The 26,642-nt window shown below is 37.4% G+C and overlaps 3 protein-coding genes across 3 annotated transcripts; 2 read left to right on the plus strand and 1 right to left on the minus strand.

Annotated features, from left to right (window-relative positions):
- Window positions 1–5,394: 5,394 nt before the first annotated feature.
- cxcl8a (chemokine (C-X-C motif) ligand 8a) lies at window positions 5,395–8,300 on the plus strand. Its single transcript, XM_007229283.4, has 4 exons — window positions 5,395–5,666; window positions 6,116–6,248; window positions 7,415–7,501; window positions 7,952–8,300. The coding sequence occupies exons 1-4, from the start codon at window positions 5,609–5,611 to the stop codon at window positions 7,962–7,964; spliced, it is 291 nt and encodes a 96-aa protein (XP_007229345.3). The 5' UTR covers window positions 5,395–5,608; the 3' UTR covers window positions 7,965–8,300.
- On the minus strand, window positions 8,227–14,668 carry LOC111195165 (caspase-14-like). Its single transcript, XM_022681591.2, has 7 exons — window positions 13,563–14,668; window positions 13,292–13,459; window positions 12,409–12,646; window positions 11,212–11,256; window positions 10,486–10,593; window positions 10,061–10,173; window positions 8,227–8,993 (listed from the first exon to the last, which is right to left on the minus strand). Exons 1-7 carry the CDS (start codon window positions 13,578–13,580, stop codon window positions 8,889–8,891), a joined length of 795 nt encoding a protein of 264 aa, XP_022537312.1. The 5' UTR covers window positions 13,581–14,668; the 3' UTR covers window positions 8,227–8,888.
- A 3,380-nt stretch (window positions 14,669–18,048) lies between these two features.
- On the plus strand, window positions 18,049–26,641 carry LOC111195164 (caspase-14-like). Its single transcript, XM_022681589.2, has 6 exons — window positions 18,049–18,184; window positions 20,968–21,123; window positions 22,805–23,078; window positions 24,629–24,757; window positions 25,558–25,667; window positions 25,977–26,641. The coding sequence occupies exons 1-6, from the start codon at window positions 18,125–18,127 to the stop codon at window positions 26,142–26,144; spliced, it is 897 nt and encodes a 298-aa protein (XP_022537310.2). The 5' UTR covers window positions 18,049–18,124; the 3' UTR covers window positions 26,145–26,641.
- The last annotated feature ends 1 nt before the right edge of the window (window position 26,642 follows it).

Here is a 26,642-nt window from a genome sequence, read left to right on the forward strand (position 1 = left end):
GAGAGATTCTCCTGATCTGGAAGTAGAAGGTAGTTTGTTCCACCATTGGGGAACTCTGTATGAGAACAAATAAACAAAACAATAAAAACAATAAAAATCACTTATAATCTAAAAGCAATAAATTACTGCGTTTTTAAAGAATGCCTCACCGTATCTCAAAGTGAAATACTTTAGTTGATTATTTGCATGGTAAAATATAAACTATGGAGAATGAGATGCAAAATTGTTATGGACAATCGAAATATTACAAGTGAAAGTATTTTGAAACAGGTCATAATGAAACTCAAAAGGATGGACTATGGACATTTATCAGCAAAAATGAGACAAATTGATTTTTAGTGAATTATTTTTTGTAAATAATTTTGTAATATGTTGTGCGTTTGGATATTGTATTGTATTTTATGGAAATGTATATTTTAATGCAATGCAATTTTTTCATTCATTTATTTATTTATTTTTTTAATCCAACTGACAAGCACATTTTCATATCAGACAAAGATAACCTGAGTAAATACAAAAAGCATTTTTGATTAATACATTTAATTTATTAAGGAAAATTAAACTATCCAAAAAAAAACTTGCACTTGGTCCTATGTAAAAAGAAAAAAAATAATAATTGGCAACCCTGTCAAACAAGAAATCACTCAAATAGAACCTGTCTGACAGCATGAACCTCAAACATAAAATATCTGAAAAGGCAACTCATTATGCCCCGATCTGAAGAATTTCAAAAACAGATGAGAAAACCAAGTCATTGATCATCTATCAGTCTGGAAAAGGTGATTTCTAAGGCTTTGGGACTTCGGAGAACCACAGTGAGAGCTATAAGTCACAGATTACTTCAAATTACTCAAAAAGGGCAAGAACAACTCATCCAGGAGGTCACAAAAGACCCCAAAACATCATCAACTGCAGGTCTCACTCACCTTATTAAGGAGTGTTCATGATTAAATAATAAGAAAGAGACTGGGCAAAAATGGTCTTAATGAGAGAGTTCCAAGGCAAAAAAACAACACTGACCAAAATGGACACAAAGGCACATCTTACATTTGCAAACAAACATCTTGATGATCCCCAGGACTTTAGGAAATAGATTTTCTGTGGCCTGTAGAGACCATAGTGAAACTTTTTTTGGAAGGTGTGTGTCGCGTTGCATTTACATAAAACTAAAACATAATTTCAGAAAAAGGAAAACAACATGCTTCACGTAAAACATGGTCTAGGGCTGCTTTGCTGCTTAAGGACCTGAAAAAAAGTTCTGTGCTGTGAATTCTGCTCTCTACCAGACAATCCTGAAGGATAATGTCCAGAATATCCATCCATCAGTTTTTGACCTTAAGCTCAGGTGTACTTGGGTTCTGCAGCAGGACAATGACCCAAAGCTGACTAGGATTTAGATTTTCTTTATCACATAGGGCCAGTTTGGTTTGTATAGATCTTTTTTTCATTTACACACTGCTGGATATATTTAATAAGATTATATTTGCCTACAATTAAAACTTGCTTGTACTGAGCGAGACCTGCTGTAACGTGTTATAGAGTAACACATGTTTCAGTGCGGATCAGGTTGATTTGACACTGCTATTACTGATTGTTGGCAGATGGTGAATATGATTATGATAACATAATTACGGTTGATTACACAAATACAAATGCCTCTTTATTCCTGTTGGAGTCAGTTTCACTGACATGAAGACATGAAGAGACACACTGCGGCTCAGGGCAAAAAAAACAAAAACTACTGATTCCCAGGCTCAGGATGGGCGTGTACAAGTGTACAAGCACATGCACATGCACATACACTGTAGTCTTCAGGTACTTTAGAATCATGTATACCTGTTTTTACAACTGATGCCACAAAGCAGACTTACCAAAATCTGTAATATAATTCACAAATGACTCCAAATTACTCCAAAAGGGCATGAACAACTCATCCAGAAGGTCACAAAAGAACCCAGAACCTCATTTAAAGAACTGCGGGTCTCACTCGCCTCAGTTAAGGACAGTCTTCATGATTCAATAATAAGAAAGAGACAAAAATGGTCTTCATGGGAGAGTAGTAACAGTATTGCAGTAGTATAACAAAATAAATACTGCCTCGGCTGAACAGATTTAACTATAACACCATAACTAAAAGCAATGAGCCAGAAGGGGACATAGACACGAAGACACCCTGAGACCAAAGGCATCCACCCGCTCCACTGTCCACAAATCTGAGTGATCGTGAGAAAGCAGTAGGAAGACGTTCCCAGCATCTTACCTTTATTTTTTGCACGGTTAAAACAAGCAGTGCTTTGTTTGCACTCTTGCTTCACTTTCTTTGCTCAGGTGGCTCTAAAACCACTTCATCAAGACTCAAAAAGGAGGTTACTACAGTTTATTTCGCTTCAGTTGATCATGATGTTAATGGTTGATCACACACACACAAACGCTAGCTTCTTTATTACTGTGGGACTGTTTCATTTCCCTCAGACATGAAGAGACACACACTTTCCCAATCCCAGGCTTAGCATGTGTGCACACAGTTTTTTTAAGGTTATTTAGGAGCTCTATTAAGCTTTAATGCAGTGTTCTCTTATTCAGCATCATCAGAAACCTCCATCTAGGCCTCACGCTAACATTTCTTTTGCGAATGATATTTTGTCCCACAAATTATTGCGAAAAATGATATTGTTGGCATTTTTAGACCACTAATTTGGCACAAAAAAAAATATGCAAGCACCCACCAAGTTCCCAGCTTGAAGTAGGTTATAGTAGGTTCTTCAGTGTGTATACTGTACACACACACATTGAAAAGTGGGGAGGCAGGGGAACCATGGGTCTGCCCCACGGCATGATGTGCAGCCCCGGTCTGTCCCAGCTGGACCGTGTTGAACCGGCATAAAGACCCCTTAGCCTTAGCCTTCACTTGAGAGATACGCTGATGGTGATTGGAAGGCTGAGGCAACATGAACCTAAGACACTATAGTTAAGCATCTAGAGCCGCACTGGGCCGTTAATATGTTTCTTTAAGTTTGTTTCCGGTGTTGAATAAAGGTACGTTTTGAGTAAATTCACTCCTAATCTTCTCTGAAATTCAATGAATTTGTTTTTATAAATGTTGCCACAAAGCAGCTTTAATGAAATCCAGTTATAAAACAAAAGAGCAAGAAGGTGAAATTGCCAGCACCATGTGATCTCTGTGATCTCTCATGATGGTTCATTACAGGAAATTATGAACACTATTTTAATACCCTTGATTTAAAAAGAAAAAGTGAATCAGCAGATGCCCCAATGCATTTTGTCCATACATAGTGTTGATTATGTTCATCAAATGCAGATGTTTCCAAAAAAGGGAAGGGATTTTTTCTAAAGAGGAAGAAAAAGCCGGATGTGTGAACTAATCTGGTTATATACGGTATGAAAACAACCACTGAGGGACTTTCTTAGATTCCTCATTGTTTTTGAGGTCTTAAGGTTCATTAGGAGCTCATCTGTAATAAAGCTGTTCTTCCAGTTCTTCAGTAGCTGGAGGGTAGGCAGCTGTTCTGAAGCAGGTAACAGGAGACCCCGACCTGTCAGACATTCATCAGTGTCATGCCAGAAAGGTGGGATGGTAAAGCAATGGAATTAGCTATCTAATTTAAAAGAGGAGCCAGAAGGTAACATAGAGACGCAGTCAACGTGAAACACTGGCAGCCATTGATTCCATTGTGCACAATCCCGAGAGACTGTGTTCAAGCAGTGGGTTGAGGGTCCATGCAACCTTTTCTGTGTGCAATTTAATAAATGTGATAAGGAACAGAGTTTTCAGACAAGCAGCCGACGCCCCAACAGATTTCAGGAGGAAATTGTGTGATATACCAATGGTTTGCATCACAAATCGCAATGTTATTAGAATGTATCTCAGGTAATGCTCCCAGCTAGACTAATACATGAAACATTGTGGAAAATGTTAAATTTAACTTTGCCAAAACAGCGATTTGTTACCTAAATGTTTAAAAACGTTAAACAAATACGTTCAGACCAAAATACAAATTGAAGGATTAAGATCGTTAATTGTGATGTTCAGAAAACATTCTACAAACCAAAAATTACCAGGTATCTAGTTGGTTGTAAAAGAACAGTGGCAGCTAAATTTTGGACATGCTGGAAAATCTTGCTGGAAAAGATGCTAAAATGAGAGCAGGAACTAAAGCTTGGTTTGTACTGGAAGAAGATTCTGGTATGTAGGGCTAGACAGGTAGAAAGCCCTGTTCGTTCGCTGCATTGAGCTGGGGATCAGTGGAACTGTGTTCTTTGGAATGATGGTGCTCCATCCAATATTTTTGGATAAGAGTTTCTGAACTTGGGGATAAGAACAAGGCTGGGTATTGCTTAAGGATTTTCGATACCATTATAGACTCAATACTTTTAAAAATAAATTTGGTAACATTACTCAAACAATCATTTTTTCTATATTTTTCCAAATTGTAACCAAACAATACAAAAAACTGCTGATTATTCACGCACAGCCAGCATAAGTAATCTCATTCTCATACTGTCACCATGAGAGACGGCTTTTCAGTATCGAATTTCGGTACTCAACCCCTTTAATAACACACTTGTTGCTGAATTCAGTCAAATCCTTACAACAATGCATCACAATAGTCTACCAGAAAGTCTAACCTGGACAGTAGAGACAATAGATGTGTCCCAATACTTCAATCAATCAATCAACCTTTATTTTTACTCGGGAAGAAACATTGAGGGTGACGCTGATTTACAATGTTGCAGAGCCTTTATAACATCAAAGGGATTGAACACATTTAATGATAATTTAGAAATGATAAGAAATAAAATAGTAAAAAAATAAATAAAAGAAGTACACATTTTAAATCAACATTTAATAAAAAAAAATCTAAAAAAAAAACAAATTTGACATAAAAATATTTTTTTTTATAAAATATAAAATAAGTAAATAGATAATAGTAAAAGTAAAGTAAAATATTAAAAATGATAAGTGATTAAATGAATAATAGAACTAAGAACAAGAATGAAAATACAAAACATTAAAATGAAATAAAAAATAAAAGAAATAATAAATAAACAAAAAATGAATAAAAAAAAAAATAAATAAATAAATATATAGTCCATGCGATGTATTAATTCTCTAATGGTTAAATAAGAGATGTGGTTTTCCTAAAGAGGAAGAAAAGGCAGGAGACATGAACTCATTTGGTTAAAATCAGGATGTGAAATTCCTGCAGAACTCAGCACTCTTCTAAATAGTCACTTTCTAAAACTCCAGATTGCTCCTGAATGAAGAAGACAAACACACACATGTGCTCTGTTACCTCAGCCTAGACTTTCCCAGTGGCCCACAGCATTGCGAAACACACTCGTGAGTCACAGCCAGCAGAGATAAATAGAGCCAGGATTCCTCACAGCTCTCAGACACTCCAGAATCTGCTCAGTCTGCAGAGCTCCAGAACGTAACGGCTGCAGAATCTCCACAAAGGCTCCACAATCTTCAGAAACTCTTCAGAACCGCCAAAGTCTCCTCCATTTCCAGAACCTGAAGTCTACAGAACCTGCAGAATCTTCAGAAACTCCAAAAGTCTCCAGAATCTCCACTATCCGAAGCAGAATGAAGCGCATAGTTGTGTGCGTTTCTTTACTGACGGTCTTCTTCACTCTGGCTGAAGGTAAGCTCAGCTAAACACTCTTAAACTATGGGTTGGTTTTCTGGACAGTGATGGATTGAGTCACAAATGATGTTTAGTCCAGTACTAGACTTAATCCCTCTTAAGTAAACTGACTCTAAATAACGTAAACTGAGGCAGTGGTGGCTCAGTGGTTAGGGTTGGGTTCCTGAGCTGGGCTCTTTACCGTCAAAGCTCCCCAGGCGCTACAGTGGAGGCATGTTTACTAGCATGTAGGGCTAAATTCCATCTGTTTCCATATCTATTTATTATATTATTTGATATAGTTCATATAGTTGTCAGTGTGGATGATAAACCCGTCCACTGAAGAACCAAAACTACACTAAGTTCATTTCTACAGAATCGTTCCTACAGAATGTTCAGAATAGAGTTTATGATTAAAGTTGATTCTTCTGTTGGTTTTAATGATAATCGTGATGACTGTGTTGTAGGTATGAGTCTTCATGGGCTGGGTGTAGAACCACGGTGTCGCTGCAGTGGAACCGAAAGCAGACGGATCGGCAAACTGATCGAGAGCATAGAGCTCTTCCCTCCAAACCCCCACTGCAAAGACACTGAGATCATGTGAGTGCTCAATGTTTATCTACAGACCTACTGACCACCCACTGACCACATACTGACAGACTGACCACCCATTGACCACATACTGACAGACTGACCACCTACTGATCAATTACTGATCATATTTATACCCACTGACCATCTACAGAATACCTACTCACATACTGAACACCTACAGCACAGATACTGACCACCTACAGTCTACCTACTGACAAACTGACCACCTACAGTCTACCTACTGGCCACCTACATTTCACATACTCACAAACTGACCACCTACAGTCTACCTACTGACAAAATGACCACCTACAGTCTACCTACTGACCACCCAATAGCAAACTTACGACCTACAGTCTATTTACTGACCACCTACAGTTCACCTACTGACAAACTGACCACCTACAGTCTATTTACTGACCACCTAATGTTCACCTACTGACAAACTGACCACCTACAGTCTATTTACTGACCACCTACAGTTCACCTACTGACAAACTGACCACCTACAGTCTATTTACTGACCACCTAATGTTCACCTACTGACAAACTGACCACCTACAGTCTATTTACTGACCACCTACAGTTCACCTACTGACAAACTGACCACCTACAGTCTATTTACTGACCACCTAATGTTCACCTACTGACAAACTGACCACCTACAGTCTATTTAATGACCACCTACAGTTCACCTACTGACAAACTGACCACCTACAGTCTATTTACTGACCACTTAATGTTCACCTACTGACAAACTGACCACCTACAGTCTATTTACTGACCACCTACAGTTCACCTACTGACAAACTGACCACCTACAGTCTATTTACTGACCACCTAATGTTCACCTACTGACAAACTGACCACCTACAGTCTACCTAGTGACCACCCACTAGCAAACTTACCACCTACAGTCTACCTACTGACCACCCACTGGCAAACTGACCACCTACAGTTCACCTACTGACAAACTGACCACCTACAGTCTACCGACTGACAAACTGACAGCCTACAGTCTACCTAGTAACCATCTACTGACCACCTACTGACAAATTGACCACCTATAGTCTACCCACTGGCAAACTGACCACCTACAGTCCACCTACTGACCACCTACTGACTACGCACAGTCCACATACTGATCATGTACTCTTGTGTTTGGTCCTCAGTGCGACATTGAAGAGCAACGGTCAGGAGATCTGTCTGGATCCTAAAGCACCTTGGGTCACAAAAGTGATTGAGAAGATTTTGGCCAAGTAAGGAAAAGCAGCCCTCACCCACACACACACACCCACACACACACACACACAAACACTCTGTAATTCATACTGGAGACAGCAGGTTTTGTAGTATTGTTAATGCACAGTGAATCATTTATACTGGACACAGAGGTATTTGTAGTTTTTACTGAACAGTTCATGCTGGAATGAATCATACTCGTTTCAGAAGTATTTGTGGTGTATACTGAATAATTCATACTGGATACAGGAGTATTAGTCTTATAGACAGCCTAATTCATACTGGACACAGGAGAACTGGAATAATTCACGCTGGTTACAGAAGTATTTGATGGAATAATTCATACTCATACATACTCTGTGGCTTTAGATGTTAATGCTTAATTTTATAGTTACTTTACAGTTATTTATAGTAATATTCTTATATTGAAATGTTGTTAACAGTGTTTGTATTTGTGTGTTTTGCAGGCGGTCATCGTAAAGCCCAACTCTCTTCTCGTCCGGCGCGGGACTCCTTAGGGCCTGTGGTCCTTCCATCTTCTTCTGACCCTCACTCTCAAATCAGACAGAGCACTCAGGAGGATGATTATTTTTTTATTTATCAGTATTTATATAATATCTATTGTTATTTATTCGTTAATTCTGCATTAATACACAGAGTTTATGTACGGTGTGTAAATATTGTACAAGTTCACACAGTTCTCACACAGGAGTTTTTATTAAGACATGGCATTATTTTTTATTGCTTATTGTTAATTCTGTATTGTTCTTATATGTTTTATATACGTTAATAAAATAAATACTTTTTTAAAAAACAGTTTGTGGTGCAAACAGTGCTGAATATCTCTAGTCTTTAGGTGCCCCCTGGTGCTGATATGGAGAGGAGCAGGCAGGACAAATACAGCTGTTTTATCTTTATCGCAAAAAACTTCATAAAACAAGTGCAGAAAAACAGTCGTAAAGAGTTTACTAGAGAACTAGTGTATGTAATATATGTATACAGCTCTGGAAAAAATAAGAGACCACTCAAAATGATGAACTTCTTTCATTTGCCAAATTGAAAACCTCTGGAATTTAATCAAGAGGAAGATGGATGATCACAAACCATCAAACCACCAAACTGAACTGCTTGAATTTTTGCACCAGGAGTAAAGCAGCATAAAGTTATCCAAAAGCAGTGTGTAAGACTGGTGGAGGAGGAGAACATGATGCCAAGATGCATGAAAAAACTGTGATTAAAAAGCAGGGTTATTCCACCAAATCTTGATTTCGGAACTTTACATGCTCTAAATGACAAAAGCAAAATCAGAGAACTGATTCAGAAACTGAAATGGTCCCTTAATAATAATATATATAGAGAGAGAGTAGTAGAGGAATAACGCAGGTATTGTATTTTAGTACAGCTCTAGCCCAGATAGAGGAGATGGCTGAAGGTGCTCTCCATGTTCATGGTCAGCAGTGGTAAATCAACGCATGTGCTTGAGTTGATTTTTTCGAAGCACTGCTTCACCTGTGGACACAACACATCCCTGTTAGCCCTCACGTCTACTCCTCATCTGCTGATGAAGTTTTTGACACTGTTTACATTAAATAATGATATTGATGTGAATAAAAGTAATGAAGGTAATCAAAGCAGTAATTAAAATGAAAGGAATGAAGGTAATGATGGTAATGATGTGATTTAAGGTAACAGTGGAGAAATGATGAAATGATCATGAAAGAAATGATGGTAAGGAAGGTAATGATAGCAATGACAGTAATTAAGTTAGTTCTGTAAACTAAGGTAACGACGGTAATGTTGGTAATGTAATAATTACTGATAATTGCAGTAATTAAAGAAAGGACTAATTCACGCAATGAAGATAATTATTGAAATGAGTAGTAGTAAATGTAGTAATGGAATTAAAGGTAAGGATTGTAATAAAAACAAAAATGAAATCAGAGGTAATGAAGGTAATGATTGTAGTGGAGGTAATGATTGAATTATAGATAATGAAGGTAATACTTGTAATAACGGTAATGTTGGAATTAGAGATAATGAAGGTAATGCTAGCAATGAAGGTAATGTTGGAATTAGAGGTAATAAAGGTAATGATAGTAAAAATGTAATGATGGAGTTAAGAATAATGATTGTAATTAAAACAAAAATGAAATTAGAGGTAATGAAGGTAATGCTAGCAATGAAGGTAATGTTGCAATGAGAGGTAATAAAGGTAATGATAGTAATAAATGTAATGATGGAGATAAAGATAATGATTGTAATTAAAAAAATTAAATTGGAGGTAATGATTGAATTACAGATAAGGTAATGTTGGAATTAGAGGCAACAAAGGTAATGATTGCAATGAAGATAGTGATTGCAATTTGAGGTAATGCTAGTAATAATGATAATGTTGGAATTAGAGGTAATAAAGATAATTCTACTAATGAAGGTAATGATGGAATTAGAGGTAATGAAGGTAATGAAGACTGAATGCAATTGATTTAACGATAGAATCAGAGATAATAAATTATTGTAGTGATGGTAATGATTGCTATGGAAGTTACAATATAATTACAGCAGTTTAAACCCTTTACCCTTATGAACAGATCCATGAAGTGTATTCCGACTGTGCTGTGGTCCAGAAACACTCTTTCAATGCAGAAGAACAGATAGCCCCCTGTCAATTCATCCATGTAGGCTGGATTGCCTAGAAAGAAACGCTTTAAGTATTAATTTTCAATTATTTTAAAGATGTGTCAAAAGTGGTTTATTTAGTGTTGTATTTAAACCCCGCCCACTTGTTAGCAGTATTTTACTGTAGTTAGTGAGAGACTAACAATCTCAGTATATCACATTGCTTACAATAGGGTGCTTGCTTACGTCATAGCAATATATTAATTGGTAATCTCTGAATCATAATGCCAAGTATCATTTTATCATATTGCCAAGTGCTTGCCAGTACACAGCACCAGTGTGTATTGTTTTGTAGCAGCTCAGCGTTTAGCAGCTCAGTGTTTACCTGGAGTTGCTGCATACACTGCAAACATGTCGTTGATGACAGCTGACCGGTAGCTTGTCCTGTATTTTCGGAGGTATTCCTCATCACGCTCATTCTTAGCTCTTAATCCTTCAAACAAACATATAATACATGTAAAGAAAATGCAGAAGGCAAGCTGAGAGTCTATCAAATAAAGCTCTTCAGTTTGGAGTCATTGTCCTGCCGGAAGACCCATGACTTAAGACTCTAACCCAACTTTCTGACACTGGGACCTACTCTGCGACCCAGAATCTTTTGGCAATCTTTAGATTTTATGGTGTATTGCATACAGTCAAGACAAACCCAACACATCTTTCTTGGGAGGTTAGGTTTAAGAGTTGATTAAATGATGTGATTTACCAAAAAGCTCTACCTTATCTGTCCACAAGAATTTGCCCTAGAAACCGCAGCCTAGCATTTTTATGTCTTTATGTCATCAGTGGGATCTTTTTGGGTCTTGCCAAAGCATTTCATTTAATTCAAATGTCAACGTATAGTTCCCGCAGAACTTGATTTAAATTAGTTAAATTAGTTCAGACAGTTCTCTTCTCCTCTCTGTTCTCCATGCTTAGTGTGGCACACCCAGACATACAATGCAAAGACTGAATCAACATCTATCCTTTTCATCTGGCTTCATTTGTGATTTTTATATTGACCACTGCTGTTACTTTCCACAGGTGAGTTTGAATTTAATTGAAAGTTATTTACCCTGGATTTTGCCTGAGCCGTGCATGACTCCAAACTCATGTATTCCTGCAAACAAATAAAGAGAACATAAAATGCAATGCATGACACAAGTCAAGTGCAAATGCAAGTCAAGATCGAGACTTTTAATAATCGAGTCCAAGTCAAGACCAATGTGTTTAGTAGTCAAGTTCAAGATCAAGACTTTTAGCAGTTGAGTGCAAGATCAAGACTTTTATTAGTCAAGTCCATGCCAAGATCAAGACTTTAGTAGTCAAATCCAAGATTAAGACTTTAAGTAGTCGTGTACAATATTAAGCCTTTTAGTAGTCAAGTCCATGCCAGATCAAGACTTTTAGTATTCAAGCCTCAGTCAAGATCAAGACCTTTAGTAGTTGAGTCCATGCCAAGATCAAGACCTTTAGTGGTCAAGTCCATGCCAAGACCAAGACCTTTAGTAGTCAAGTCCATGCCAAGATCAGGACCATTAGTGGTCAAGTCCATGCCAAGATCAAGACCTTTAGTAGTCAAGTCCATGCCAAGATCAAGACCTTTAGCAGTCAAGTCTATGCCAAGACCAAGACCTTTAGTAGTCAAGTCCATGCCAAGACCAAGACCTTTAGTAGTCAAGTCCATGCCAAGACCAAGACCTTTAGTAGTCAAGTCCATGCCAAGATCAAGACTTTTAGTAGTCGAGTCCATGCCAAGATCAAGACTTTTAGTAGTCAAGTCCATGCCAAGACCAAGACCTTTAGTAGTCAAGTCCATGCCGAGATCAAGACTTTCAGTAGTTGAAACAAAGATCAAGACTTTAAGTAGTTGAGTTCAAGATTAAGACTTTTAGTAATCGTGTTCTATATCAAGAGTTTAAGTAATCGAGTCCAAGACAAGATCAAGACCTTTAGTAGTTGAGTCCAAGACAAGAGACAAGATTATTATTTGTATCGTATAAATCTAAAAAATAAAAAAACACAAATATAATATTTGTTACTTATTCTACATGTATTATAAGTCAGAATACAGTACATGATATTCATTAATAAATATATTTTTAGTTAAAATAATATACCACACAAGAGTTCAGTTGGTGTCAACAAGAGTTTTCGATTTTAAGTGAATAAGTCAAGTATGACCAGTCTCGAGATGCGAGTACTACACCACCTTCAACAAGTACAAATGGCTGAGATTGAGATGCTGAGTGTGAGGAGGAGGAGGACTTACTTCCCCTGCAGGCATCAGTGATGAAGATCTTGGGTACTCCCTTCAGCCGGGGACAGTTTGTCTCACTAAAAATGCTTGTAATGCTGCTCACTTTCACTCGTTGGTGATCAGCGGTGACCAGCTCAGATTCGTTCCATTCCCCAACTTTTTCATCACCATGACCGGAGAATGCAATCAGGATGCAGCTGACTGGTTTTGGACTGTAGTTGGCAAGATTCTGCAAAGACCTCAGCATGAACTGCACAAGCAAACACCAAAAATCAGGTGATTAAAAATGACATTTCATGTTGTAATTATGAGAAAGTACCTCTTTATCATGAGATATTATGATATAATTACACCATATAGGGCCCTATCTTACACTTTGCGCAAGGTGCATCACAATGTTCATTGCGATCTCACACCCTGCCAACAGACTATTTTTTTACACCTTCCACCTGCATCTTTTAAATATATATATATAGATATATAGATATGCATATAATGAAATCTAGACACATCTTCTTAATCACAATATCCTTCTTCATAATTACAACAAAAGTTATTGTTATAATAGCACTCTTAATTTTTTTTTCATACTTTGATCATACAAAAACAGTGCCTTCTTTTAAGAGTACATAACTCTTTTTCATTTTGTAAAATGCTGATTTTGAAATAAATGCAGTTTTAAATGCCTTTTAAAGTAGTCTCACAATTGCTTTTATAATATTTACAGTTCTGTGAGTATTATTGAGATAAAAGTTAAAGATAAAAGTGTTGTATACATACTGTGATTGCAGTGGTATACAGTGTGCGTACTGTAAAATGTACCACAGAAAGAAAGGTTTGGAGAAACTGGAGTTTGGAGAGTTTAGGCGTTTAGGAGACTCAGGTAAGAACTCACCTCTTTACTTGGCTGTCTTATTATTTCACCTTCAAACCCAAACTTTCTGTAGAACCTGTCCATGATGTCCATGTCCCTGGGAGCACCAGCGTTCTCTGTCTCAACACAGAACATCAAACCTATCTTCGCCCCTTCCATGCTATAAAGAGTTGATCCGTCCACAGTCCACTTTACAAACAGACAACACACATTGTTCTTCACTCTGCTCCATAAAAGCTTTACATTAAAATATATTTGTCAAATATGTGGAAAATTTGTGAAAAATAGTCACCCCACTCCAGGCTGCCATCTTTCTTCTGAAGCAGATCTTTGGGACGTATCTTTTGTGTTTCTCTGAAGTTTAGAGACTGATCTCCGGATGCCCAGTCATCCCCCTGTAGGACCGGTTCCTCCGTCCCCTCCTTCTCTTCAATATCTTTTCTGGGAATTCTACCGTTTTCTTGCCATATCTTTCAGTTTGACTGTCATCTGTCATCTTGTCTTCTGCAGGGCGGAGGAGAAGGAGTGGCAGAACAAAGCAAACATCACTCGTCTTTACAGCGTCAAACCTTATCAGGAATCAGCAACTTGAGGGAGGAACAAAAACACAGCGAGTCCATCAAGAACAAAAGCCTTGTCCATCTTTCAGACAGCCGCTTAAGCGTGGTAACTCTGACGGCGCTACAGGGGTTGAAGGATCCTACACACTGAATAGTTTCACTTTCCCTAATGATAACGTGAACTACTGAACTTGACACTAGTTTTAAATAAGAATAAATAATACAATATAAATGAACAGTGGATTTCCATTCTTCCATAGAAATGAACACAATGTTTTTTTAGTGGATGGATTTCTCAGGGGGTCCTCTGAGAAAATTGCAGGCTGAATTATCCTCTGTTTTTCGCTGAACTTTGTGGTCCTCCAGTAATTTTAATTTGTGGTTATTGAGTGATTTAGGAATGGTTTAGGTGTCGTTTTTGAATGTAGATTTCGTATGTTAAACACAGCTTTCTTTACTGCGCTCCATAAAAGGTTCACAATCGAAGGAATTTGTCAAAAATATGTGATTTTTTTGTCAAAAATAGTCACCCCATTCCAGATTGCCATCTTTCTGCTGAAGCAAATCTTTAGGACGTATCTTTTGTTGTTTCTCTGGAGGTTAGAGGGGGCAGTCTCCCCATCCACTTTTTTTCTTTTCAGAATCTGTTCTCAGAAATCTACACATTTCTCATTTTTTCTTTTTTTTTAAATTAGTTTTACTGTAATCTGTTATTGTCTTCTGAAGGGTGAAGGAGGAGGAGGAGTGGCAGAACAAAGCAGATATCACTTATCACTTACGTGTCTAAGCATATGGGGGAAAATACAGTGCATCCAACAAGAACAAAAGCCTTATGTTGACAGCTGTGAAAATGTGGTATGTTCTGAGAAGTGACTGATGCATTTGACATACTGAATAGTACATACTCCTGATGCATTTGACATACTGAACATACTCCTCACTGACCCTTAACGACAGAGCCACTCAGGGCTGTGTGCTTCAGATCTATCGCTGCCTGATCTCTCGATGATCTCTTAAAATGACCTCTCAATGATCTCTCAATGATCTCTCAATGACCTCTCAATGATCTCTCAATGACCTCTCAATGATCTCGCAATGACCTCTTAAAATGATCTCTCAATGATCTCTCAATGATCTCTCAATGATCTCTCAATGACCTCTCAATGACCTCTCAATGATCTCGCAATGACCTCTTAAAATGATCTCTCAATGATCTCTCAATGACCTCTCAATGACCTCTCAATGATCTCTCAATGACCTCTCAATGATCTCGCAATGACCTCTTAAAATGATCTCTCAATGATCTCTCAATGATCTCTTAAAATGATCTCTCAATGATCTCTCAATGACCTCTCAGTGATCTCTCAATGACCTCTCAATAATCTCTTAATGACCTCTCAATGATCTCTCAATGATCTCTCAATGATCTCTCAATAATCTCTCAATGATCTCTCAATGATCTCTCAATAATCTCTTAATTACCTCTCAATGATCTCTTAAAATGATCTCTCAATGATCTCTCAATGACCTCTCAATGATCTCTCAATGATCTCTCAATGACCTCTCAATGATCTCTCAATAATCTCTTAATGACATCTCAATGATTTCTCAATGATCTCTCAATGATCTCTCAATGACCTCTCAATGATGTCTCGATGATGTCTCAATGATCTCTCGATGACAGTAAGCAGGTTGACATCCTGACAATCTGTTGCCAGGAAAGCCAACAACCTCTCACTCTAAACAACAGTGCTTCTCTTCTCAGATTCTTAGTAAGGTTTAGTTTAACTATTATCAAAGCTTGGTGAATCTCTTGATCCTAGTCTCTACAAACTAGCTATAGATATTTACAAAGTAAACAATGAAGCACTTTTGTACGTCACTCTGCTAAAAAACCCTAAATGTGAATGAAATTAATGTATTAAATAAAGGGCCATTCGGCCGAAGAGACCCCAGAGAGAGCAAGGCTAGTTGGGCTCTCTCAGGGCTCCGACAGCTAATGGCAAGCTGCATGACCGGGATTCAAACCAGTGATCTCCTGATCAAAGTATCTGTGCCTTAGTCTGCTGGACCACTCTGAGCCCCCCTCGCAATATTTTTGATATGATATGATTTAGGGCCAAATCCCTTAGTCCTAATTGTGTATGTGCGCTTTGTTAACTAAGATATGCATTGGGATGCTTTGAGCGAGGAATGCTATATAAGGGTAAAAGAGATACGGTAGTCAATTAAATATGAAAAACATGGAAAAAATAACATAATTCAGAACCAGTCGTTAAAAAACACCAGTCTGAAAATGCAGAAGGAATTTGTCAAAAATATGTGATTTTTTTTGTCAAAAATAGTCACCCCATTCCAGATTGCCATCTTTCTGCTGAAGCAAATCTTTAGGACGTATCTTTTGTTGTTTCTCTGGAGGTTAGAGGGGGCAGTCTCCCCATCCACTTTTTTTCTTTTCAGAATCTGTTCTCAGAAATCTACCCATTTCTCTGCTTTTTTTTTAATTAGTTTTACTGTAATCTGTTATTGTCTTCTGAAGGGTGAAGGAGGAGGAGGAGTGGCAGAACAAAGCAGATATCACTTATCACTTATGTGTCTAAGTATATGGGGGAAAATACAGTGCATTCAACAAGAACAAAAGCCTTATCCATCATGTTGACAGCTGTGAGGATGTGGTATGTTCTGAGAAGTGACTGGTGCATTTGACATACTGAATAGTTTCGCTTTCACCAGTGAAAGGGCAGCATCACATACTCCTCACTGACCCTTAACGACAGAGCCACTCAGGGCTGTGTGCTTCAGATCTATCGCTGCCTGATCTCTCGATGATCTCTTAAAATGACCTCTCAATGATCTCTCAATGATCTCTCAATGACCTCTCAATGATCTCTCAATGACCTCTCAATGATCTCGCAATGACCTCTTAAAATGATCTCTCAATGATCTCTCAATGACCTCTCAATGATCTCTCAATGATCTCTCAATAACCTCTCAATGACCTCTCAATGATCTCGCAATGACCTCTTAAAATGATCTCTCAATGATCTCTCAATGACCTCTCAATGATCTCTCAATGACCTCTCAATGATCTCGCAATGACCTCTTAAAATTACCTCTCAATGATCTCTCAATGATCTCTTAAAATGATCTCTCAATGATCTCTCAATGACCTCTCAGTGATCTCTCAATGACCTCTCAATAATCTCTTAATGACCTCTCAATGATCTCTCAATGATCTCTCAATAATCTCTCAATGATCTCTCAATGATCTCTCAATAATCTCTTAATTACCTCTCAATGATCTCTCAATGATCTCTCAATGACCTCTCAATGATCTCTCAATAATCTCTTAATGACATCTCAATGATTTCTCAATGATCTCTCAATGACCTCTCAATGATCTCTCAATGATGTCTCAATGATGTCTCAATGATCTCTCGATGACAGTAAGCAGGTTGACATCCTGACAATCTGTTGCCAGGAAAGCCAACAACCTCTCACTCTAAACAACAGTGCTTCTCTTCTCAGATTCTTAGTAAGGTTTAGTTTAACTATTATCAAAGCTTGGTGTATCTCTTGATCCTAGTCTCTACAAACTAGCTATAGATATTTACAAAGTAAACAAAGAAGCACTTTTGTACGTCACTCTGCTAAAAAACCCTAAATGTGAATGAAATTAATGTATTAAATAAAGGGCCATTCCGCCGAAGAGACCCCTAAGAGAGCAAGGCTAGTTGGGCTCTCTCAGGGCTCCGACAGCTAATGGCAAGCTGCATGACCGGGATTCAAACCAGTGATCTCCTGATCAAAGTATCTGTGCCTTAGTCTGCTGGACTACTCTGAGCCCCCCTCGCAATATTTTTGATATGATATGATTTAGGGCCAAATCCCTTAGTCCTAATTGTGTATGTGCGCTTTGTTAACTAAGATATGCATTTTTTTTCAGGTGTATATACCTGTTTTAATGTGATATACCACAATAAACCTGATTTTATTAGATTAGATTCGCTGGTATGCCGGATGCTTTGAGCGAGGAATGCTGTATAAGGGTAAAAGAGATACGGTAGTCAAGTAAATATGAAAAACATGGGAAAAAATAACATAATTCAGAACCAGTCGCTAAAAAACACCAGTCTGAAATGCAGAAGAACCCGTTCAGTCACACTCTGACGTTGACGTTTGTGACGATATGGATTCTTATAAAAAGACGTTCAGCCTTATAGAAAGAGCAGCTCCACTCTTCTCTCTATGAACTGAACGTCAGGAGGACCTGCCTGAGCTGCAGCTGTGAAACATGGCCTGGAGTTTGTCTGCAAACTTCTCGAAAATGAAGTTGGTGACCATACAGGACAGTGTAAGTGTGTAAGACAATCCCAAAAAAGATAGAATTAGTAGAATTCTACATTGTAAGCCTGGATAATCTGAACTTCAATCAATTAAGGGAAACATAAGGTTTCTTTATTTTTTTTGATATTACAGTTAAATTGTAAGTTAATTAAATCAGTTGCTTTACGCAATAATTCTTTATTTTTACTTTATTTAAGTAAAAAATAGATTTGAAATACTCATAGAATAAAATGCTATAGCCAACAAATTTACATTTGGTTTTACAGCTCACATCACTGGGGCCAGGTAGTTAAATCATATATATATATATATATAATATATATCAACAAGTTTACCTGGAAGGCAGCCTGAAGGGAAAGACTACACACTGACGTCTTAAAGATGCTCAACTAACAACTAACTAACTAACAAACTAACAAAAAATGACTCTACACTTAACCCTAACCCTATACCCTAATCTTAACCTTTTAAAATTGGGTTCATGTTTGACTCTGTAAAAATGAAGAGAGAGCACTTTAGTTTCTGAATCAGTTTCTCTGATTTTGCTATTTATAGGTTTATGTTTGAGTAAAATGAACATTGATGTTTTATTCTATAAACTACAGACAACATTTCTCCCAAATTCCAAATACAAATATTGTCATTTAGAGCACTTATTTGCAGAATATGAGAAATGACTGAAATAACAAAAAAAAAGATGCAGAGCTTTCAGACCTCAAATTACGGAGCCCGGGAGGGGCCGTGGATAAAAAAAACAATTAAATCGAGTGAACGATGTAGCAGTTCGTGCTCACGTTTTCTTTAATTCGAGTGAACGATTTGCAATTCGTGCTCACGATTTCTTTAATTGGTGCTCACGATTTCTGTAATTCGTGCGCACGATTTCTGTAATTCGAGTGAACGATTTCTGTAATTCCTGCTCACGTTTTTATGCAATAAGACAATAAGCTGGGAGGGAAAGGAGCATTTTCTCTCTTGATCTGTTACAGGGGTGCAGTGATGATAATCAGTTATCTACCTTTATAACCTGCTGATATTAATGCACTAGTGTTACAGTTAGATGTACAGTACAGTGAGCAGATTTTGCCTGGTGGTGGAATCTCTACAGCGCGTGGGGGAGAGCCGTCCGCGGCACGGGTTCCCTGGCCGCGAGCGCAGGTCTTCACGGAGCTTATTTACCAACAATATAGACAAATATAGTCAATTCCAGTCATGATTAAAGGAAACAAACATTACTAATGCAGGATAACTGTGTGTTATTAAAACCAGATCAAAACAAAGTTATAATGCAATGTGGAACTGTTTATAATTTCTTATTTTCAACAATAGTATAACGTAAAGAAGTATAATTATATAAATATACAGCTATAAGACTTAGGTCCAAATGTACACTGTAAAAGTTAATAAAGATAATACAAAATTAATGCAAGGTGTGACAGTTGTCTATGAATGGCTCATATAAGAGCTGCTTTAAATATGTAACACTATATAAAATCAAAATAGCTGGTCTAAAATACTATTAATACAATGTATTAAGATATTTAGTAAATAGGCATTTCATATAATAATTTGGATCAATTTGATAATTTATTCCAATATGTTTCCTAAAATAATTAAGTTTCTATATCTGATGAAATGTCCTGAATATCTGCTTATTCTCAAATCACAGTGTCCTGCCCAGAAACATGCCACAAGCTTCAAATAAAAAATATAATAATTATAAACTTCTTAAATGTATATTTTCTGAATTATGTGTTTATTTATTATACAAATTATTAAAATATAGATTAAATCTATCATAAAAGTAATAATGATGTAACCAGATTTAAGAAGGTGTGCATTTCCTTGGAGGCTGGCTGAATGTTATTTAGAAATTAATAAACACATTTGCACATTGCATTATAACTTTGTTTTGATCTGGTTTTAATAACACACAGTTGTCCTGCATCAGTAAAATGTTTGTTTCCTTTATTCATGACTGGAATTGACTGTATTTGTCTACATTGTTGGTAAATAAGCTCCGTGAAGACCTGCGCGCGCGGCAGGTGTCTGGCGGCGGGGGAACCGATGCCGCGGACGGCTCTCCCCCACGCGCTGTAGAGATTCCACCACCAGGCAAAATCTGCTCACTGTACTGTACATCTAACTGTAACACTAGTGCATTAATAACAGCAGGTTATAAAGGTAGATAACTGATTATCATTACTGCACCCCTGTAACAGATCAAGAGAGAAAATGCTCCTTTCCCTCCGAGCTTCTTGTCTTATTGCGCATAAAAACGTGAGCACGAATTACAGAAATCGTTCACTCGAATTAAAATAAAACGTGAGCACGAATAGCAAATCGTGAGCACGATTTAAAGAAAACGTGAGCACGAATAGCAAAACGTGAGCACGATTTAAAGAAAACGTGAGCACGAATAGCAAATCGTGAGCACGATTTAATTATTTTTTTTATCCACGGCCCCTCCGGGGCTCCGTATCAAATAATGCTAAGAAAAAAACTATTTCATATTCATAAAGTTTTAAGAGTTCAGAAATCAATATTTGGTGGAATAGCCCTGGTTTTTAATCACAGTTTTATGCATCTTGGCATCATGTTCTCCTCCACCAGTCTTACACACTGCTTTTGGATAGCTTTATGCCTTTAAATGCTTTGATGGCTTGTGATCATCCATCTTCCTCTTGATTATATTCCAGAGGTTTTTAATTTAGTCAGGGTTGTGATTGTAAATTTTTCTGTCCATCTGAATGTCTAAAACTTTTAACTGTGTGTGTGTTTTTGGTGCAGTATGATTACGGGGCGCATGAAACAGGACACAAGCGTGAGGTTCTGATTATCTGTGACCTGAAAAGGCCGGGAGCCTGGTCAGACTTGAAGATAATGTCTCAGATGTTTCAGGACCAAGGCTTTGTTCAGTATGTGGAAGGAAGGCCCACTGAACAGGTACAAGGAAGGCAACAGGAACAGTATCTATACAATTCTAAACAATACAAAAAATCAACATTTTATTCATTCATAATTCATACATATGAGGTACAACAGGTACAAATTCTTCTTGGTAAAATGATTTCTGAATAGGTTCTGATACAGCAATAGCGAAACATGTTATATTTGTTTTATTTGGTTTGTAAACCAACGAATGAATAAGTGACGCTTTACTGCAGACAGTACAAGCCTGAAAAATTGCATTTTTCTATCTGCTCAACTTAATTTCAACCTAATTTCATTTATGAGTAAGAGCGTAAAATTGCTACAGTCCATTTTCCAAATACTCGATAGAGTTTTCTCTCTCAGGAGTTTTACTCTAGCTGATTGTGATTGCTGAATGTATAAATATCAACGTCCAAAATGCCCATCTCTACTATGCTAGTGGTGGTGGTAAATTATCTAGCTGTGATTAGCAACCTTACTGAAGCTCAGTGATTACCTGTTCAGTAAAAAAAATAACCAGCTCACTCGTTTCCATGGCTACAGCACACTGGTTCACACTACACGATTTTGGGCCAGTTTTTAGTCATAGACAGTTTTTTGTTGATCGGCGATAAGAAATACTGAAAGACGCTTGCCAAATATTCAACATGTTTAATATCTGAATCAGTCTGTGACTGGGAGTCAGGAGCAGCGGCTATACCTACAGCCAATGGGATCACAGAAAGAGAGAACCACGGGTCCAAAACACATCTCCAGCTTTACCAGAGTCGTTTATGGAGAGTCAGACCACTTTCTGTCCCAATTACTGTTTAACTCTGGAGGGAGCCAACGAGTGAGTACTCTATGAATGGGGTGAATGGAGCTAAAAGCTAAAAAAAAATGTCTGCAGTACTAAAACATTTAATATAGCTCTGTGTTGAGAACACAAGTACATAGTTCAGTATAAAACTCAGATATGTGAAATCTGATTTTGCTCAGTTGCTTTATTTGAACCTGTTCATTCTGGGCTCACTTAAAGTGCGTATTCTCCTCTATACAGAGTCTCTGTCACCGATTTCCCAAGACAAGAAATCATGTAATGTGAACAGCACAATTACTGACGACTCAAAAAGTCTTGTAGTGTGAACCTGGCATAACTCAGCATCTGTGTCCTTATTATGTTATGAGTTACTACAGAAAATACAGTATAATCCTTTATTAATGGTTCATTATTATCTGTTCCTGCATTGAGTGCCTGCAATATGTTCCAAAGAAGTAAAACCATGGCAAAAGTGCCATTCCTTCTCACGACACTTGAAAGACTTTTTGCACAAAGGATATCAAAGAAAAAAGACCCTGGTTTCTGACTCTTTGCTGCTAACAATGTGGATGGTGCTCTCTGAAAAAATACTGATTCTATAATACTGATTCGTCTGAACAAAAAACACATATTTCCACTGTGTGACAATCACTATTAAACGTCTTCTAATCTTTTTGTGCCTTTTGTGGAATTTCCCAATACCAACTTTTATTGGAACGTGTAACAGGCCTGAAATGCAGGAATGGATGTAGTGTATATTAATCGATAAAATCAAGTTGAGCAAATAAAACATGAATGTCTCTGTAATGGCAGTTCTGTTTCAAAAAAACAGTGAGAAAGATGATGATGATGATGATGAGGATGATGTTGATGGTTGCACTTCTGTTTGTTCAGAGGCTGGATGCTACTCTGCAGGGGTTTTGGAGGAGTCTGTCTTATGATGGTAATGTGAGCGGTTTTGTCGTGGTCATCATGGCTCACGGCTCGCTGGGCACTATCTCTCTGCCTGTATATCCTGAGGATTACTATAATTACGAGGACTACGTCCTCGCCGATTTCAACCCACCTAAAAGAAGCCTGGAGAGTATTTTCGAAAAGTTCAACAACCGTAATTGTCCAGCAATGCGTGGGAAACCAAGACTCTTCATAGTGCAGGCCTGCAGAGGAGGTGTGTATACAACACACACGTTTAGAGATGAATGACACTTCCTGACAGCACACACTCTTTACACATTCAGGAAATGCTATCATTTTTTCTTTACGTTAATTCAGTAAATCCCCTTCCATCCATGGGTTTTGCCTTGATGTTAAACACACTTGGCCTGCACAGCATGATTTAAGGTGTCAGTGTGTCTTTGCTATCATAACAACGGGAAAAGTAGATGGAGTGAATTTTTTTTGCCAAAAGTTTTACGTAAAAAAATGTAATCTTGGTTACTTTATTATCCTTTGCAGTTATTTGAAAATTATTTCAATTAGAATTTTTTCAGTCTTTGCTTTTATTTGTGTGGATTTTTCTGTTAAAGACTTTTGCTTCTGGAATCTCTCGTTTGCTCCTGCTTCAGTTTTGTGCTTCTGAGTTTTGGCACAATTTTCATTGGTGGGCGGGGCTTAAAAGAAGCTTGCACTAAACATAACGTTTGTATGAAATTTAATTGCAAAAAGTATCTGCTGCTGCTGTTGTGCACTGAAAGCTGTTCGCTCCCTGTGTTTGGAAGAACGCTTGAAGCTGGCGGGGTGTTTGGGGGCATGGTCAGTCTCAGATCAGAACCAGCTGACCAATGGAGATTCAAGGAGAACGCCCACTTCTAAGCCACGCCCACCTGTGAAAACTGTGCCAAAACTCAGAAACAAAAAACTGAAGCAGAAGCAACAGAAAAATCCAAAAATATCCACAGAAAATTCACAAAAACACAAAAATAAAAGCAAAGACTGGCAAAATCCAAACTGAAATTTGCAACATACAATTTTACCTTTTGTTTCTTAAAATTTTGATTGCGGATTTTATTTTTTTGTGTAAAACTCTTGGCACAAAATTCACTCCATAAAAGTACAACTTGTACTTGTGTGGCTCCAAACGTGCAAAGGGAATGTTTTAACTCTTTGGGTGTGTTTTTTTTTTGTGCGTATGTTTATTATTTTATTTTCTATTCTGTTTATTGTTGCTGTAAACATTTTAAAAAAAGGTCTGTGCACTGCTGCATGCCCTTGTCTGTGGACGTCTGTCTAGGTTGTATTCATTCAGTGGCGCACCTGTGGCGTTTTCCATTGCCAAGATAGCAATACGCCAGAAATTTATCTGAATGCACCCTCATTTACAGACCACCACACCGCCCATCAGCATAGATATATATTTAGAAGCCTTTGCTATTTAAATGGCGCAGGCAGAAGGCATGAATATAGATTGTTGGTGGGGTGTAGGATGAGGCTCTTAGTGTCAGGGACATTACTACTAGTGATAGAGGGAATTCTAGTGAGTGGGTGGGAGAAAATAGGATAAATCGAAATGCTAGAAGCAGAAAAACATAAATAATGATATAAAAAAAATTTAAATATAGGTTTGTTCCATTTTGTTCCCACTGTTTACATCACATGACTAAACGGAAGTGGAAAAGCAGGTTTAGGAAAATTAGAAAAGAGTGAAGAATTATTTTAGTAAACAAAACTAGGGTGTGTGTGTTTTTCGACTGAGCTTAATAAAGTTTATTTCTGTTTCAGACGGTGGTTTGCATCAGAACACTTGCGGCATGATTCATACTTTCGATAGTAACAGTATGTATGTACCCTCTGTGCCCAGAAGACTGACCTCCATGTCTGAATACGTGATTGTCTACGCGACTCACCCAGGTACCTCACTCTTCTCTGGGTTAATAGATCTGGTTTATGTTGATTAAGAAATTATGGATCTTCTTTTTTATAATTTAACTAAACTATGCTAAAGCTATACTAACCTGTATTTAATTTTGTATAAAATGTATGTATTTGTAAGCAAGGCTATATGTTAACAAAGCTTAAGCCAAATTCTCCCAAAACTGATAAAACAGCTTTGGCAGTAGGTCGGGAAACAAAAAATAAGAAACTACTTAAAAATGATGAGTTTCTTTGATTTTACCAAATTGAAAATATTTTGAATATAATCAAGAGGAAGATGGATGATCACAAACCATCAAACCACCAAACTGAACTGCTTGAATTTTTACACCAGGAGTAAAGCAGCATAAAGTTATCCAAAAGCAGTGTGTAAGACTGGTGGAGGAGAACATGACGCCAAGACGCATGAAAAAAAAAACTGTGATTAAAAACCAACCAGAGTTATTCCGCCAAATATTGATTTCTGAACTCTTAAAACTTTATGAATATGAACTTGTTGTCTTCTTTGCATTATTTGAGGTCTGAAAGCTCTTTGTATCTTTTTGTTATTTCAGCCATTTCTCATTTTCTGTAAAAAAAAATGCTCTAAATTATGATATTTTTATTAGGAATAAAAAAAATTGTCTGTAGTTTATAGAATAAATCAACAATGTTCATTTTACTCGAACGTAAATCTATAAATAGCAAAATCAGAGAAACTGATTCAGATACTGAATTGCTCTCTATAATGTCTATAGTGTGAGTTTTTGATGCAACTTTCTTCCTTCTCTCTACAGGAAAACTTGCTTACAGACACCCTTCAAAGGGCTGCCCTCTGTTTATAGAGCTGGAGAAGGCTGTTAACTTGCATGGCCTCACTATGGATATTCTACAGCTCTTTACCAAGGTCTGAATTGAGGTTTAATTTATGTGTTTCTGTCATTAGTTGTTTGTTTTTTTAATTATTATTTGAAGTTCTTACGTGCTAGTCTTGTAAATCATTTCAGTCTTAAATAGGACATTTTCAATGTCACAGCAAACATACAAACAAACCACTATTTTAATCATAAAGGCACATCAGTGGTGGTATTTCAATTAGAAATTTACCTCTGCGGTGCTATTTCAATAAGAAATGTACCTCAGTCGAGTTACTCTCCTTCACGCACCATGTGTCAAACCTAACCTTTTTAAATGTGTTTGTGTTTGTGTTCTCAAGGTGACTAATTCTCTGAAGCAGAGGCAGCGCTGGGACTGTTACGAGCTGGGAATCACAGAGCAGGAAAGCTCTTTACACATTGTGCACGAACTCAGCAGGAAGTGGTTTCTATTTAATCCTGACCTGCCGTACATCTGGGGTGGGTTTCCTGAATACAATCAATATTAGCGAATAACGAACAAACTAACGCATGCCGTGGGTAAAGATCGAGACAGTCCTGTGAGTGTTTCATTTCATTGCTTTAGCATCACTAGGCTCTTTCAATTTTGTCACATGTTTAAATTACATTTAGTATAATGATAAACGCGTTAAAGTTTCCAGATTAACGGCATGCGTTGACATTATTTCTTCTATCCCCAAACATTTGATATTGTTCTGTGTTGAAAAGAAAAAGGATATTGTTCAATATAAAAAACTATTAAACTTTTATAAACTTTTATTTTATAACAGTTGCTCCATATAGTCCCATTCATTTTGGACTCACTTAATAATCTAACAAACCCAGAATAGATTCTTCAGTGGGTATTCACTCTACAGACTTTCTGGTTTTGCCCACATAACATGTAATATAGACAGACAGACAGCTAGCTTAGCCAGCTAGCATTAAGATTTTAAGTCTTTTTTTTATATTGACACTGGTAATATGGTGAATAAAGCTTTTGTAAA

This window comes from Astyanax mexicanus, chromosome 25 (assembly GCF_023375975.1).
Source record: "Astyanax mexicanus isolate ESR-SI-001 chromosome 25, AstMex3_surface, whole genome shotgun sequence".
Classification (NCBI taxonomy): Eukaryota; Metazoa; Chordata; class Actinopteri; order Characiformes; family Acestrorhamphidae; genus Astyanax; species Astyanax mexicanus.